The 16,098-nt window shown below is 43.1% G+C and overlaps 1 protein-coding gene across 2 annotated transcripts in view; it reads left to right on the top strand.

Annotated features, from left to right (window-relative positions):
• The window catches only part of LOC142576135 (Fanconi anemia group J protein homolog), a 53,017-nt gene that overhangs the window by 33,973 nt on the left and 2,946 nt on the right, over positions 1–16,098 (top strand). For both annotated transcript variants that reach the window (XM_075686096.1, XM_075686097.1), the window contains exons 15-19: positions 728–847; positions 4,235–4,306; positions 7,514–7,640; positions 9,646–9,752; positions 9,878–9,913. In XM_075686096.1, coding sequence (XP_075542211.1) covers positions 728–847; positions 4,235–4,306; positions 7,514–7,640; positions 9,646–9,752; positions 9,878–9,913 — 462 coding nt within the window. The remainder of the gene's footprint in view (positions 1–727; positions 848–4,234; positions 4,307–7,513; positions 7,641–9,645; positions 9,753–9,877; positions 9,914–16,098) is intronic.

The raw sequence follows: 16,098 nt of genomic DNA on the forward strand, positions 1-16,098 counted from the left end.
ACGTAGAGATCAACTACAATTTAGTCTGCCAAATTTTTTAGTAAATTTAGATCGTACGTTTTTCTGGTAAGTGTTTTTTCTTGCATTCTTTTTATACGTATGGGTAAGGTTATACTGTACTCTCCCCCCCCCTTTTTTTTTTCTTCATGGTGCTTTGCCAGGGCAGTCGGCCAGCCAAGCTTTCACTCAGTCTGTTAGGTCGACGCGCAACAATGATGATAATGGTATGCAGTGAGTGGGAAAAACTAACTGACGCCATCTTGTAGCACTTTGTGGGAATAGGTGCACTTTTGGCGTGTTTTTTTTTTTTTTCCATGTTCTTGCATACGAAAGTGGGGGGTGCAGGCTTTATGCGGTGGCAGCTTATACACGAGTGTGTACAGTACGTCAGGGCAGTGAATTTCGTACCCAGGAAGTTTTAACGCCATTGAGGCCATCAGTAACTGAATATCAACTGCTAAAGGAGTTTCATCTTGTGTGCTGTGTATAAGAGGCCAACGCAGTGAATTGAGGGGAGCTGTTCGAATCATTCGCACAGAACTGGAGTTAGAAATGGAAGTAGATCCTTGTTAGAGCAAATACAAAGTTTATTCTTTGCAATCAAGATCAATCAATGTCGGTTACATGCATGCATGGTGCATGCATGCATGGTGCATGCAGCGCTGCAGAACTACAACAATGCACTACAGTACTTGACATACACCTTCTGCATTTTTTCCCCATCTAGGTATGGATTGGAGGCATTGCGTTTGGTCCCAATAAAGTAAATCTCACTGCCAATTTTAGGACTGCGGAGACTTTCGAGTTTCAGGATGAGATAGGGTCCATTCTTTGGGACATCTGCCGGGTAAGCTTTCCAGTTTTTACCAGACTCGGAGTGCAAGTTGAAGCCGGGGATAGCTGAATGGACATAACCCAGCTATAGGTCCGAGCTGAATTTTGTTAGTGAGGACAATGTGGCTACATGTACGGTGTCCCAGCTAACATTCACCAAGTTTTTAAGAACAAGGAGATCAATACGGATGAAATTGATTCCATGTTGTTAGCAGCAACCACAAGAACTGTGGCATACTTTTTATGCTCTCTCTAATTACTTAATTATTCCCTAATTAACTAAGATCTTAATTACTATATTTACAGCAGACGTGTCAATACTAGGTACTGGAGCGAATTCAGAAACATCAATTTCAATTGTTTTCGACACACTATATTTTGCGCGGGTCTTTTTTTTCTGCATGTTAAAGAAAACCCTCAAAATAAAAAAATACACCACGTGACCATGTGCCCGCACACAGTAACGACAGCACTCTTAAATGAACTCAGTGAGAAAGTGAAGCCCTGCAGTGTGTCATGTTGGGATGGCTCTCAAGTGTGCGGTCGTGCGTGCTTATGACACATGATGGAAAAATGCTAATGCTACTGCTAATGCAACTGCTAATGGCATGCAATTGCTTTAATGCACATAGAAGGCTTCCGTTTTTCTTAAAGCTTGGTGGATGATAGCTGGGACACCCTGTATGTATGTGCAAGTGTGAGAACAAGCACAACCATCACAGAACGTGCAGCACAGTTCTTGTTGTGACCCCCGTACCCGATGTAAATCGTGCTGTTTTCATGTAAGAAAACTCAGTAGCTAGAGCTTATTCTTGTCTGCCTTGCCGTCTACGTTTTAATATCATGCTTTGTCTGGGAGTACCGATTGGCCCACTCATATGCCTTGTTGTATGATTGCTTTTTTATTTTTCAGTGCTACTTGCATTTCTTTATTTTCAGTTTAGTGAGCAGTCATGTAAACTGCATGCCAACAGGGGAGATAAAGAAAGAGAACAAATTCTGCAGGTATCCTTATGACAACCTTGAATTGCTGAACCAGATCAGTTAAAAGCAGCGTAGCAGGCCGACAGATTTCGACCTAATCGGTGCACAATGATTAGAAAATGTTTCATATTCACTAGAAAAAGGTTTGTTGTATTTATTGAAAGTAAATTGTCACTTCATTAAAACTAGATCTTAAATACCTTGGCTTCATGAGAACTTTGAGGAGAATTACGATTACTTCATTAGATCCATTAGTTAATTATAACCCATTTTATTATTATGAGGTGTGACAGTATGACAATTCTGTATGCTTAATACAAATGCGCTCACTTTGCACTGTTCCACGGCCTCGCAGTTGACTGCCTTTTCTCAAACACCTCCATGTGTGCAGCTGTCTCTTGACGACCTTTCCACTTGTGTGTGTGCAAGTGTGTTGTCCTGCAATCCTCAGTGATTGTTTTTATTATGTCTTTATCATGTTTTCTAAGTGAGTATAGTAAAATCTTGTTATAATTCAGATTTCACGGGACCGAATAACATGTCCGAATTAACCGTGTGTCGAATTATCAAGGGTATCAAGAAAACTGTAAAAAAATGCTTACTACATCCACATGCCTTTATTACTGATTGAAGGAGAGCAAATCCTGTTTCTATTTTACATGAAAGCAATGCAGAAGCTGCAGTTCTCATCATCTTGTGACTGATTGGCTCTCGCAGCGGCAAAGCCCTCGCGGCTTCCTTCGCAGCGCAACTGCGGCGGGCAGGTTCATCTGAGACAGGCTTTTCACTACCATGCACACATCCCAATTATTTTTGTCGTCAGTGAGCTGGTCACCAGCAGATGTTCTGTCCATCGCAATATATCTGATGCTGTTCATTCTCAACAGCACTGAGTCAAAAAGAAAAAACTGTTTGCTGCAACCGCTTCGGACAAAACCGTGGTCGCTGTTGTCGTGATCATCACTATGCAGTGTTGAAGGCATGTGGCCTAACAAGTGTACCAAGTCAAAACAAAACTACTGTTAGCCACAGCTGTTGCGAAAGAAACAGTTGTTACTATCAAAGTGATCATGGACACCGACTGCGCTATTATGAAGGCAAGCAGCCGACACACGTACGGAGGAAAAACAAAACTACCGTTTGCCACAACTGCTGTGGACGAAACTGTGGTGGCTATCAACATGATCCTGGATGGTGACTATGCAATTATGAAGGCTCACAGACTACGTGGTGTTATCCGCGGTGGTAAACGCAACAATAAAGGCTTTAAAGGAACAAATAGGCGCAAAGTGTTCCAGCATTGCTATCATTCACGTACGATCTCCGCTGATGACTATGGCGATGTAAACTCCACCACTTCGCTTCGGCGGAATTCTAGCACCGTTCTTGTGCTTTTGCATTGCATATTTGTGGCGCTCTGCGTTCACCAAGCTCTGAGAGTTTTCCCACTTAACCGATGTGCGGCCAAATGTGTCCGAACGAATGAGAGTTTGATTCTATTAAATGATGCTTAATCCTGCCGGGACCAGAGGACAGGTTGAATTAACGACGTTGTACTGTACTGACAATATTTTTGTTTTGTTTTTGTCTTTATTGTATAGCTGTTGACTCGGTAATTACACCATGAAGACTCAATGCCTCAAAAGTGTAACAAATAGTCAATTATGTTACCTTTCAATGTTTGTACCAGTGCGGAACATGTCAAGTGCAGCATGGCTTTGAACTTGAGAAAGGAGACTATTCACGTCGCTGAAACCCCATGTGGTGATCTTGTGGCACCGGACACCTCTGACGTGTGCATGCATGCTATGACTGTGCTACCAAAAGCCAAGTCTATTCGCCACTTGATAACACAAGAGGGGAGAACAGGTTCCCCTGCGCAGAATTGGAGGGGTCAATTTGGCAGATTTTGACAAGTTGGTCATTGCATGGCCGTCAACAACTGTGCCGGGCTGACTGGTGCATTCTTGAGCTGTTTATTATACCACATGACTGCCACCTCGGCTTTTGGTTACGTGAATATAGTCTCCTTTTCATGTCCAAAGCCACGTTACACTTGGCGCGTGTTCTGAACAGGTTACTGGAAAGGTGTTTTAATTACTTATTTGTGACACTCTCATGGAAATGGGGTTTCATACTATATAATTGTAAAGTCAACAGCTATCTAAAGAAGCGGAAAAAGCAGGCCGCCAGATCTTCATGTCAGTACTCCTTTAATTAATACTTCTGTTCTGAACTATTCCTCCTCTCCTGGAAGGGAATGGTCACTGTATGGGGGCCTTCCCAGTGGCTGGCTGTAATTTTGCTATATGACGCAGGTGGCGCGATGAGCAGGTTTTCTGACTTTCCCCTTAAAAAGAACTTTGCCCAAGCAATAACTTGTGCAATAAATCTCTCTTGCTCTCTTCTTTTCCAGGCTGTCCCTTATGGAGTGCTATGTTTCTTCCCATCATATGGGATGATGAACAAGCTGTCACAGCGATGGCAGGTAGTGATCTTCACTTTGGCCAATAAGTTTTAGAGTGATAAATGTCCTGTTTGTGCATGATGTATGTCACTGAGTTGATACGGGGAAAAGGCTAGAGCATAAAGTTTGGTTCTCCATGCTTTCGCACGCACCGGTGAGTGCGTTTTGCATGCGAGCGGACGCTTATAGTTAGTATATTCTTCATGAGCCAACTACTAATGGGTATGCGACACATTTGAGGGAACAGCTTCTAATCACCGTAGACATCAACATTCTCATTTCATCTGTCTAAGCTGTTAATTACGTCTTCACAAAAACCCCTTTGTCACCTATTCAGCACACTGATTCCAGGGTCCAGTCAGACATAGGAGATGGGACCGTAAGCTGTCCTAGTTGCCTTACGCACAGACCACAGTGGCTTGGACATTGCCACCTTCTTGATTTTGGGTTGATGCAACAGCTTATGGCAAATTATCACATGGTGCAAACAGAAATAAGCGCTGCCAGTGGTAAGATGTCATTCAGGCGCTTGAATTTCTTCAGCAGGTAGAGGCCATTATGAGTGGGAACGCTGAAAAGCCAATTATGGCCATCACAGCGCTCCAGCAATTGTCAGAATCAACAGCCAAGCATTCTGTGCTCGATATCATTACATGCCACTTCCAAGCAATGGATGTGCTTGCTCCTACAAAGCCGGCTCTGAACCTCTGTGGCCATGTCACCCTCAACGCAGCGTCCCTAGTTCCCAACATAAACCGACCACGCAGCTATGTATGGGCTGCGTTACATAGATGAAAACTGACAAGGAGTCACAGAATGCATAAAAGTTGCTTAAAAGAGTGCTTAAAAATACATCATAGTGAAATCGCGATATAATGAACTTTAGGGGACCGTGGCAAATTGTTCTTTATTCTGAAAGGGCGTTATAGTGAAAGCTCCAAAATTGACCATTCCGCCTATCAAACCTTCAGTGAATCAGTTGTCGCAGTATGGGCTGTCCACGAAAACGTCAGTGTTGGCTCTCGGCTCACGCTGCTGCCATTTTCCATAGATTTAGCTACTACACACCATCAATGCACCGTATACCAGCAGTGGCATGCGCAAAAAAAAAAAATTAATAAACGACGGCACCTACAAAACCACCGACAAAAAGGAAGCTCCATGTCGCCTCCAAAGTGCAGTGTTATTTTTTTTTTTTACATCCCTTGTCACAAACACTGCAACTGTCTTGCTTGAGGCAGACACCTGAACTATCCAAAGCACAAGCGTGTGTGACTGATGCTGTCCGGAAAGGACAGGCTGTGTGTCATCCTTGCGAGCTTCGAGGTCACATATCTCCATGCGCGTAACATCCACAGAAAGAACCGCAAAAGAAAGAAGAGGCACGCACAGAAAGATGGACTAGATGGGGAAGAGTTGTGCCTCGGTTTCTAGGTGACATCGTCGCCTCCGACGTCGAAAAAGGAATCCCCTCTAGCGTTTTTCTCTTCCTGTGTCGTCATGTGTTTTCCGACCCCTTGCACCATGGCGTGCACTGCCTGCACCCTGTTGTCTGCTAACCTACTGCTCCAACTGCCATGAAGGGTGCACTGTAATCTAAGAATCCCCAGATCTTGGAACATGAATTTGTAGTACCGAGGCATTGTTAACATGACGCAAAAACTGAATCAGGATCACTGTTCTGAAAAGGTCGGTACATATTCTGAAGTTCACAGTACTGCAATACTTTTATATTGAAGCTATAAGCAGCCAGCAGGGGATTCCTGAAATGTTCATTAACACCCGTGTGCTTAGATTTAGGTGCACGTTAAAGAACCCCAGGTGGTCAAAATTTCCGGAGTCCTCCACTACGGCGTGCCTCATAATCAGAAAGTGGTTTTGGCACGTAAAACCCCAAATATTATTATTATTATTATTATCGAAATGTTCATTAATCTGAAAATTTTTTTTAATACATATAATGTTCGTAGTCACTAGGTTTCACTGTAATGGCTGCTAGTGGGGAAGCGCTACCTAACATTAACATGCGCTAGGTGACTCGAGCACGCAGCTGTTATGGAAGTTGAAATCAGTCAATAAAACAACAGCGGTAAAAGAAACACTGTCAAATTGGGAATGAATGTTTCAATTCTTGATTGCAATATCATTGCTATTATTGAAGTCATCATTATGCTCTCGAATACCTCGTGCACCCAGTATAATATGATTGCTGCATGTTGTTCATATGGTTGAGGCTAACAAAAACCAAGCCCCTCAGTTCCCCATATTCTCGTTAACTACTATATTGTGACAAGGATTACGCATGTGTACCTGAAAAAAACGGAAAAGTATATTTACTTTTTTTGTCTTGAGTAAGCTGATTCTGATACTAGATGTGTGCATATATCGAGTTTTCAATTTTAAAGCGAATTCGAATAATTAAATTCAAATGTGAATCGAATTGGGTACTTTTCTAATATTTTTATAATACGAGTACGATTTATATTGCAAAAGTGCTCTTTTCCTTCACCATCTAGAGGTATGAAAGAAAGAAAGTTTATTGCACGGCAAATAACGTGCAGAAAAATTGTGCTTTGTGATCAACAAAGTTCTCTAGCACGACACTTTTGCTTGGCAGCATCATAACCGCATTTATTTAATGTTGTCATGAAGGAAGGCTCGCCGCTAAATTTGTGCAGGGAACAGTAACACCTTCTTTCACATCGCAATTCCGTCAGACACCGAAAAGAGCTGCTCACTGGGCACGCCAGTGTCTGGTATCGGCAGGTGTCTCTTCACAATCCGAGCCGACAATGGGCACCATGTTTACACCGCCATTAGCACGATCTTCCAGACTTCTACATCTGTGGAAGCACTGCCTTTCTGTTAGAACGTGCGACTTGCAGAATTGTCCTTATTTAGCAGGCTCTCTAGCAGGCAGGGTTAGCAGGCATAGTTAAAAACTCGCACCACCAGTCGTGCCATGTGTTATTACTTCTACAAGGGCCTGGCTTCCTGGCCAATGGTTCCAAGCACTCGACGCCAGACTCTCTGATGATCGTGAACAAGCGTAGCGAAGCCTGCTTATGGAATTTCACGTGCAAACTATTTTTCAGGGCTTATTGAACTGCTTCTACGTGTCCGTTCATGGATTCTTTTGATACATGCGAAATCTCACTGATCTCTCCCTGCTTATCAGATCTTGTAGAATTAGGGTCAAACACTTTCTGGTATTCCTGAACTTTTCAGAACACGGGTTTGTGGGACAGGCTGGAAAGGCTAAAGCACATTGCTATGGAACCTCAGAAGGGAGACTCCAACTCCTTTGACTACACGATGACTGAGTACTTCAACCACGCCTCTGGATACAGTGATGGTAATTATCCGCCAGCATAATGATAGCATAGTATGCTTGTCTTTGTTTACTTAATTTTTATTTATGGTCTCTGGTAAAGTTGAAGTTTGGTGCCGAGTTGACATGGTCCAACTTTGTACAGAGCTGCTATATATAAGGCATCACATGCATGGGTCATATCCGAAAAATCAAGCGGCACACCGTATGGCATCCAAAATTTCAGCCACCATTATACATTGTTTTTACTGCAAGTGGTAGTGTCAGAGGGTACATTGAAATACAATCAAGCAAGTTTAAAAATTGAGGCATCAGAAACAATGGTCGACAACTGTATAGGTACATATCGTAAACCACATGCAAAACAAAAATTTGCTTTGCTGTAACTGATACCTCTTTGGCTCCCATGTTTTTAATTTTGTTACAGCAGGAGAATGCTAATTATCATACTGACTGTATGCACTCAGTTGTAGCATGCACCTTATTTACACAGCCATAAATGAAAAATACAATGATCTTGACTGTTCACTTACCAGATTTTCATTGTGAGAGAGAGAAGCAATGACAGTTTGTTCTCACTTGGAAGAAAGAGTTTGGTGCATCAGAGCAACACTAATCACTAATCGCCGCTGTCAGAAGCCTCTATCAATATGCAGTCGACTTCCGTTAATTCAACCCTGACGGGGCCACCGAAATTGATCGAATTATTCAGCAGGTCAAATTGAACAGTATTCAGAAGAAACGTCAAAACATACTGCGATTCAGTTAGCAGTATTTGCCCTATTCAAACACGCTCCCGAATCAAACGGGCACCCACCTTCTATGTGTCCAAAGTAGAAAAGTAACCTAGGAATGGCATTAAATCTGCTAAACAAAGTGGAAATTAGCAAAAAGAATGGTTGCTCAATGGCGGCCGGTTTCCCAAAGTCAGCTCTGCACAATAACCTCGGTGATTCAGTAAAGCATACGACTGTTGCAAAGGCGGTTTTGGTTTTGTGTTCATCTGCACCGTTCTGGCAGTTTATTGCTAAATTTTCTTTAATAACAGGAAGGCGCACCTAAGAGTCAGATAAATACCGTAATAAGACATTGTGAGTTACGGTTATTGCTTAAAGATCTTTCCAAAGTGGGCCACAAAGAGGCGTTTTCGATAATGCATTCACTGTCCCATAAGCTCCACTGAGACCAACGCTGCCACTAAAGGGGTTACTACTGGGGTCCCTATAGGGGTCAGGCACAGTCCGCTGACTGGTCAACTTCAAATTATCCGGCAAAGGACAACTTCAGGATCGAAATAATGAGTTTCGGCCCATAGATATGCAGGGTCTCCAGCCAGGATGTCTGGTTGGGATTGAGTTAACTGAAAGATTGAATTAACTGGAGTCAAATTAACGGAAGTATACTCTATAAACAACCTGTGGCATTTCATCTTCAGTGCTGTCTGTGGCAATTTAGATACTGCATAAATACCTTGCAGATTGTGGCAGCCTAACAAACTTTCCAAGTGGGCACACATAGTGTCGGAGCCAGTGTGTGGATTGGCTTGGATTACAGCAGTCTTGAATGCCAGCCACAATAGCCTGTCACTGTTGCAAGTTCAGTTTTGTACTTGGTCCTAATGCGCATGTGATATTTTCAACACATTTTGCTGGAAAGGAAGGGCTCATTAGAATGGAATAAAGTAAATATAGTAAATATAGTAAAGGGCATAACCAACCATATCTTATATTTACTTTGTTATATCTGATAATTCGTTATATCTTACATGCAGTTCAACTGCGTTACAACTTTAGTCATATATAACTTTGTGCTGGTCTTTTTTATGATGACCGCACTCTGTTCTGCATATGTACTATTTGTAGAAAGAATTTTACACTGCGAAAGGCTTCTTCCTTCAGTTCTGTTTGTTTCAGGCTTTCATAGCTTTTGCCATTGTCTCTCTCCATGTCATAAAATTGACATGATTCCAGTGACATTTTCTTGTGCTTCAGTTGCTGCACAGTGTCCTCATGTTTTCCTTCATCACCAGGCTACGATGACGATGACAGGGGAGGAGCCCTCCTGCTCGCGGTGTGTCGGGGCAAAGTGAGTGAAGGCCTAGACTTTGCCGACAACAGTGCGAGGGCCGTGGTGACGGTAAGATAGTCATGGAATCGTCTCTTTGCAACACCTCCTTGTTAGTCACATTGTTTGAATGCAGATTAGAGTAGCACTGTGCTCACAATCTTGGGTCTAAGCTGTACTTTGGTTTACTTTTGCAGATTGGCATTCCATTTCCAAATGTTAAGGATATGCAGGTAAGACATCGCCTATGTTTGTTTATTTATTAAAGGGTTCCTTAAACAATTTTTCTTGTATGTCTGGATGTAAAAGGTATCTCTCGAGGAACGGTTTCTCACAAGAGTTTTGTGTCAGCACACTGTAATAAAACAAGCAAGAGCGGTTGAACATCGGCCATCTCTCAAGCTGTGGCATTCCCCTGAACATTAACTCCGTGTGGCCATCGCTGTGTCCCGCCTCCTCGGCCATAACATCATGCGGGGATGCAAGTGTTGCCTACTTCCAGTTGAATTAAACTGAGTGTGTTCCCACATGGCAGATAGAGACTACAAAGTAACTGTTTGCAGTATTATTTTGGCTCGGTAATATGTAAATAAGATGTAAATATCCAAACTGTATGTTCATGATTGTCTCTTTATTGTGAACGCAAGATTTCTTGTTAGCCGTCAGCAGTAAGAACAAGCGCTGCTACAGACAGCTAGGCTAATGCTGCAGCTGACTTGCGAATGTGGTGAAATTGGCTATTTATAATATTTTCTCTACCCTAGGATTAAAAAAATAAATTAAAAAAAGTACATTGACATCCGGAATCAAGGCCATGCTTTCTGAGTGAAAAGCAGAGACTACCACTACGCTAAAGGCGAACTCAAGATGGCATCTCTCTGACGGGTGTTATGACTAGGGGTGTGTGAATGCAGAATTTTCTATTTTCAAGCGAATTGGAATACATGTAGTGAAAACTAAGTGGAAATTGAACCTATTATTATTTGGATACCAGTACTATTGGTTTTGCAGAAAGCAATTTTTTTTCACCAACCAGAGGTGTGAAAAAATGAAACAAGTTTGTTGCACAGTAAATAATATACTGGAAAATTATGCTTTGTGGTCAACAAAGTTCTCTAGCACGACACATTTGCTTGGCAGCATCGTAACCGCCGTTATTTAATGTTGTCATGAAGGAAGGATAGCTGGTCAACATGTACAGGGAGCAGCAACACCCTTTTTCACATCACAGTTCCTTCATACACCAAAAAGAGCTCCTCGCCGGACACACTGGTGTCTGGTATCGGCAGGTATCTCCGCAAGCTAACAGTGGGTACCTTGTTCACATCAACACTCACATGGATCTTCCTTTTGGGCCCAAAGTTCACACATATATCTTTGAACCTGTGCTTGTGGCAGCAAATATTGCTGCTGGTTGATGAGCTTATCGGTATTTCCGCAGTACTGCCGTGGAGGGAGCTTCTTCAAAAGGTTTCGTTGTTCAGGGCATATGTGGTTTTCTTGGTGTTGAAATTTTCAACACCCTGTGGTCCGTATACTTTTGCTCACGGGTGTACATTACTTGCATGAGAAATCAAAATGCATAATCTACTCATTAGGAAGAATTTACTCATTAACTTTCTAATTACATTACAGCACATATTGCAATTTACAAATTGTAGTCGGTGAGTTCGCAAGGTGTATCCACTTAGCACAAATTTTCAGGATACACCAGTTTCGAGTTACTAATTCCTGAAGTTGGTGACGAAGTACATTGGTGCTCCATTTACTTTTGTGTGTCAATGCATAAAACGATGTTTTCTTAGAAAAGTAAGTAGAAAACAGTGCATTTTCTTGCAAGTTTGACGGCACATATCTCGATACCAGCAATTATGACTTGCAAACTCACCAGTTACGACTGACAAATAGCAATATTTGCCATAAAGTAATTAATTTAGAAAGTTAATCAGTGCATTTTTGTTTAGTCGATCATGCATATTTATTTCTTGTGTGAGTAATGTCTGCTGCTTCTAGTAATCCAGCTCAAGGTCTGCAGCTACACTCTGGTACAGGCGATTGTTAAAAAATTATGTTATGGTCTAAAAAGAACACCCTGTATATTAAAAAAGTTGCGTAAGATTTCGAGATTTCCTTTAATAATTGCTTTACAATTCCCTCACACACCTTTCCGTGTGATGTCGACTCGTGCACGCTTCCGCATGACCCCCGAGACAGAGCTGGGGAGATCTCGGAGGCCACGCCCAGCTGCTCCTGCCTGTGCGGCGTGCAGTAGAAGTGAATGCACTAACCTTTCACACCGCTGCTTGTCTTTCGCATTGTTGTACGTCTTGCGCAGCCAGGCACACGCAAGAGAGAGAGAGGTCAGTGGAGAAGTGCGATAGTGAGCTGCTTCTTCTGCAAAGGTGTGCGGCTACGTGCGGTGGTGACAAAGACCAGTGTTGCTCGACAACGTATTCGAAGCGAGGACACGGGAGTTTTGAACTGCTGCAGCAAACAGGTGTTGAACCCCGCAGAAAGCGATGTACTCGGCACACAACAGTCGGGTATTCTTTAGTTTTGGGTACGAATCTACTTGGTTTAGTGGCAACTAAACTAAGTAGTGGTTTAGTGGCAAGGTGCATGAAATATATATGTAGCTACAAGAAAGCATCGGGACATGTCGTCGCAACACTTCACAAAGCGTCACACCGATAGAAGGCTACACTATCATGAGTCACAGAACGCGCAGTTCTGTCATGCAAGGTTAAACTGATCAAGAAATCTTACTTCTCGTGGAAATAGGCACAAAGATGGCGCGCTAACGCACATGCCGCCAGCCCTTGCTATGAGTCAGCGCTCGGTTCCTTTATCTGGCCGGCTCGGCTTGTTTGTTCCTTTCTATGTTGCGCTGTGCTAGTTTTAGAGTGCAGTACCAACTCACCCAATCATCTTTGGTGTTTTCTTCCTAAAATTTTAAATTTGTGAAGGCTGCAATTTTGAACAAGATAATAGCAGGGTGGGCACAGAAGAACACGTTGCAAGAGAACAAACAATAAAAGAACAGTTTTACCTATCAATACATAACATAAAATAAGAGTAAGGGAAGTGACTTTCAAACAATGAAAGTGTATCTTGTAATACACCATCACTCGCAACATTATTTCAAGTTAACCGTGTTATTGTTTTGCTGTGTTGTTTCCAAGTGACATAACCTGCAAAATGAGCATGGATATCTGAGGCATCAATTCCAAAATGGCCATTGGTTAGCTGAAAAAATAACTTGAGGGGACAGCAGTAATAAACTTTAATAAATAAATGAGCAGGTGAAACACCTAATTTTTTTTCCACAACAGGTTGTGAGCTACTTCATACCTGCTGTGGTTGCTTAGTGGCTTTGGCATTATGTTGCTAAATACGAGGTCGTGAAATCAAATCCTGGCCCCCGCGGCCACTTTCCAATGGGGGTGAAATGCAAAAACGCCTGTATTGCTGTGCATTGGGTGCACTCTAAAGAACCCCATGTGGTTGAAATTACCGGAATCTCCCACTACGGCAGACCTCATAATCAGATCTTGGTTTTGGTACGTAATACCACAGAATTAAATTAAGCCACTTCGTGTCAACAGCTCACTTTGGTGGGAAACTGAGTAGAGGCCGATTTTTGTAACAATACATTTCATTTTCTATAGAGCTTTTCTTTGTAGTGCTTTGCAGTGAGGTCGTCAGGAAAGACATGCAGGCTTATTAACAATAAAGAAAAAAAAAGCATGCCCATAAACAAAACACAGCAATACAACAATGCTGTCTGTACCAATATAAAAGGTTATAGGATTTACTATGTGAACTGCCATTACAAACTAGCACGGCTTACAAGCCGCGACAAAAAAAAAAGCTTGATGCTCTCACCCCCAGCTCACATGAACATGTCAGTCCACATGGACTTGAATACGCAAGTGTGGTCTGGCTACCCCGAACCTGGCTTCCATCCAGCGAGTCCTGAAGCAATAGCTGTAGCATTAACATGATAAACAACAGACACAAGAAAAATTGACTCACCATCCCGGCCCTGTGAAAGTGAATGTCCAGCGAAGCTGTAGGAAAACCACCACCACAACTGGTGAGGGAGGTATGCAATGCTTTATTGCTTAGAGTAATGGTAGTACAGCAAACACTCATTAATTTGAACTCAAAGGAGACCATAAAAGTGTTCGAATTTAGCGTAATTCGAATTAGCGGGCGGGCGCTAGAGTAAACAGCGATCATGCCACGCTGTGTGAGCAGAACCCAAAGAAGCCACCTCTGGACTCGTTATCTCGAATTAGGCACCACTACACATTTGTGGCAGGTGATTCCATAAATTAAGTTCATCTAGCTCAAACGGCAAACAAAATTAATTGATCAGTCAGTTGTACGCCAGAAACAAGCACCGACATGCATTCATGTGAGCAGCGAGCCTTAATGTCGAAATATATGACGTCATTTATGCTCCAAATTACGTTTATTTACAGGGCAGGGTTAACACAATCAAAATTGCCGATGTCTGTAGCCTTCTACACGAGGGCTCCATATTCTCCTTTTGAAACGCTTCAATGATTGATTCTTTGTTCTTCGGGTAGGTTGACAGCGTGCTCTTCTGGATGTCGTACTTCCTTGCGATTTCAGTCTTTTTTTTGAGACCACGTTCTACTTCCTCCAACATCTTCATCTTTGTTTTTAAGTTCTTTGCCGAGTATTTTCCCCGACTTGCCATGGCTCACAGTCGCTGAGGCATCACTGACGAAGCGCTGAGGCAGCGAAAGAGGTGACACAATAAACTGGCTACCCACCGCGGCACAAACAAAAGCAGGACTACGACAACCAGCGCACGCTACAGCTGAGTTCGACGACTGCAGTTCTTTGTCTCCTGCAGAAGCGTAGCTGTTGCAGCAATGTGCGCATGCGCTACCTGAATGGCGCGGGCACATGCAAGACAGAGAGCGCGCACGCACTATGGAAACAGCTGTTTGCCGCAGCCATGAAGTTGCGCTCGCAGACACAGAGATGGCGCTAACCTTGTAAACCCAGGGCTCTAAACCAGGGACTTTCAGTTCAAATGAACCATTGCGTATACTGACGCATTCGAATTATCAGGAGTTTTCATCCATTGAAATACACCTTGCTGTGCCGAGACCAGGGCGTCAGTTCGAATCAACAGAGTTCAATTAATGAGCTTTTACTGTAATGGTAAATCAGAGTAATGGCAGTAATAGCAGTAATGGTAATTTTGACAGCATGCCGCCATTGGTCGTATTGCCGTTTTGTTTTCCCTTTGCAGCTCCTTGTATTGACGCTGCTCCTTGGGAGTCCTAACTATGCATTGTGTACCCATAGCGGTACTACAACAACAATGAAATCAGTTGCTAGGCTGGTTCATTTATATATGAAAGGATAGTGACGTCACTCCCCACATCGCAAGCTGCTGTCACCGTGGCAGCGTGCGCTACAGCAACCTTTACCGGGAAATGTGTGCGGGGAGTGCTACGTGCTTTGCATTGTTATCAGAAGCACCTTATCATCAATTATGTGGTTTGGATGCTTGTTTTATGCTTGTTCTTTGTTGAAAGAAATGTTAAGCACTGTTCGCTTGACTTTACTGAGTGCTTGAAGCCTCTGCCTTACAGGGACATAAGCCACTGGTCCTGGCGCTGCACTGCCGCTGAGATTGGCCCACATTTTTGGCAACGGACGCGGACACAAAAAATGACGACAATCAAGAGACTCACAGCTTCTCTGTAAAAGGAGATGGGACAAATGCTGCACTCATTACGGGTCACTAGACTCACCTGTCGCGAGTGTAGGGTTCATTCCATCAATTTTTTATGTACGTCATGTAAATGCCACAATTATTGCTTTATTTACTAACCCGCTAGCACAAGACCAAGTTCTGCTTACTGGGTCCTAGTTGGCTGCCTTGGTCGTCGGCTTCAGACCTTTTGTGGCACCAGAAAGTCACGGGCCTCGTTGAGGACATCAGGTCCAGTGGCTGGAGGGATCTCAGCCACACCTGTACTCATTGGCTGATGGCCACCATCTCCTGTTTACTGGCTGCATATCCCACCACCACTGATTTAGGCATGCCCTACCCACACGTGGCCGAATTATGGCCTGTCACATAGTGCCACCAATACTAGGCCTTCTCTGATTGGTCCACATCATGTGCACACAAGGCCCAACGACAACCCAACCTATTGTGACACTTCGTTATCCAACACTTCCTTTCCTTCACCTAATTGCTTGTTATGCTGAGTGGCTGATCCCAGTGATAATGGCAACTTTCGAGCCAATGAAAATGAAAGGAATGATTACAGTGTTATGTGGACCCTGATTTTTGCAATGTGCGGTACAATTGTCTCTTGTTGCATTACATTTTACCTGCAGCGTTTAGTGCATTGTGGAAGAG

The sequence above is a fragment of the Dermacentor variabilis genome, chromosome 3, assembly GCF_050947875.1.
Source record: "Dermacentor variabilis isolate Ectoservices chromosome 3, ASM5094787v1, whole genome shotgun sequence".
Lineage (NCBI taxonomy): Eukaryota > Metazoa > Arthropoda > Arachnida > Ixodida > Ixodidae > Dermacentor > Dermacentor variabilis.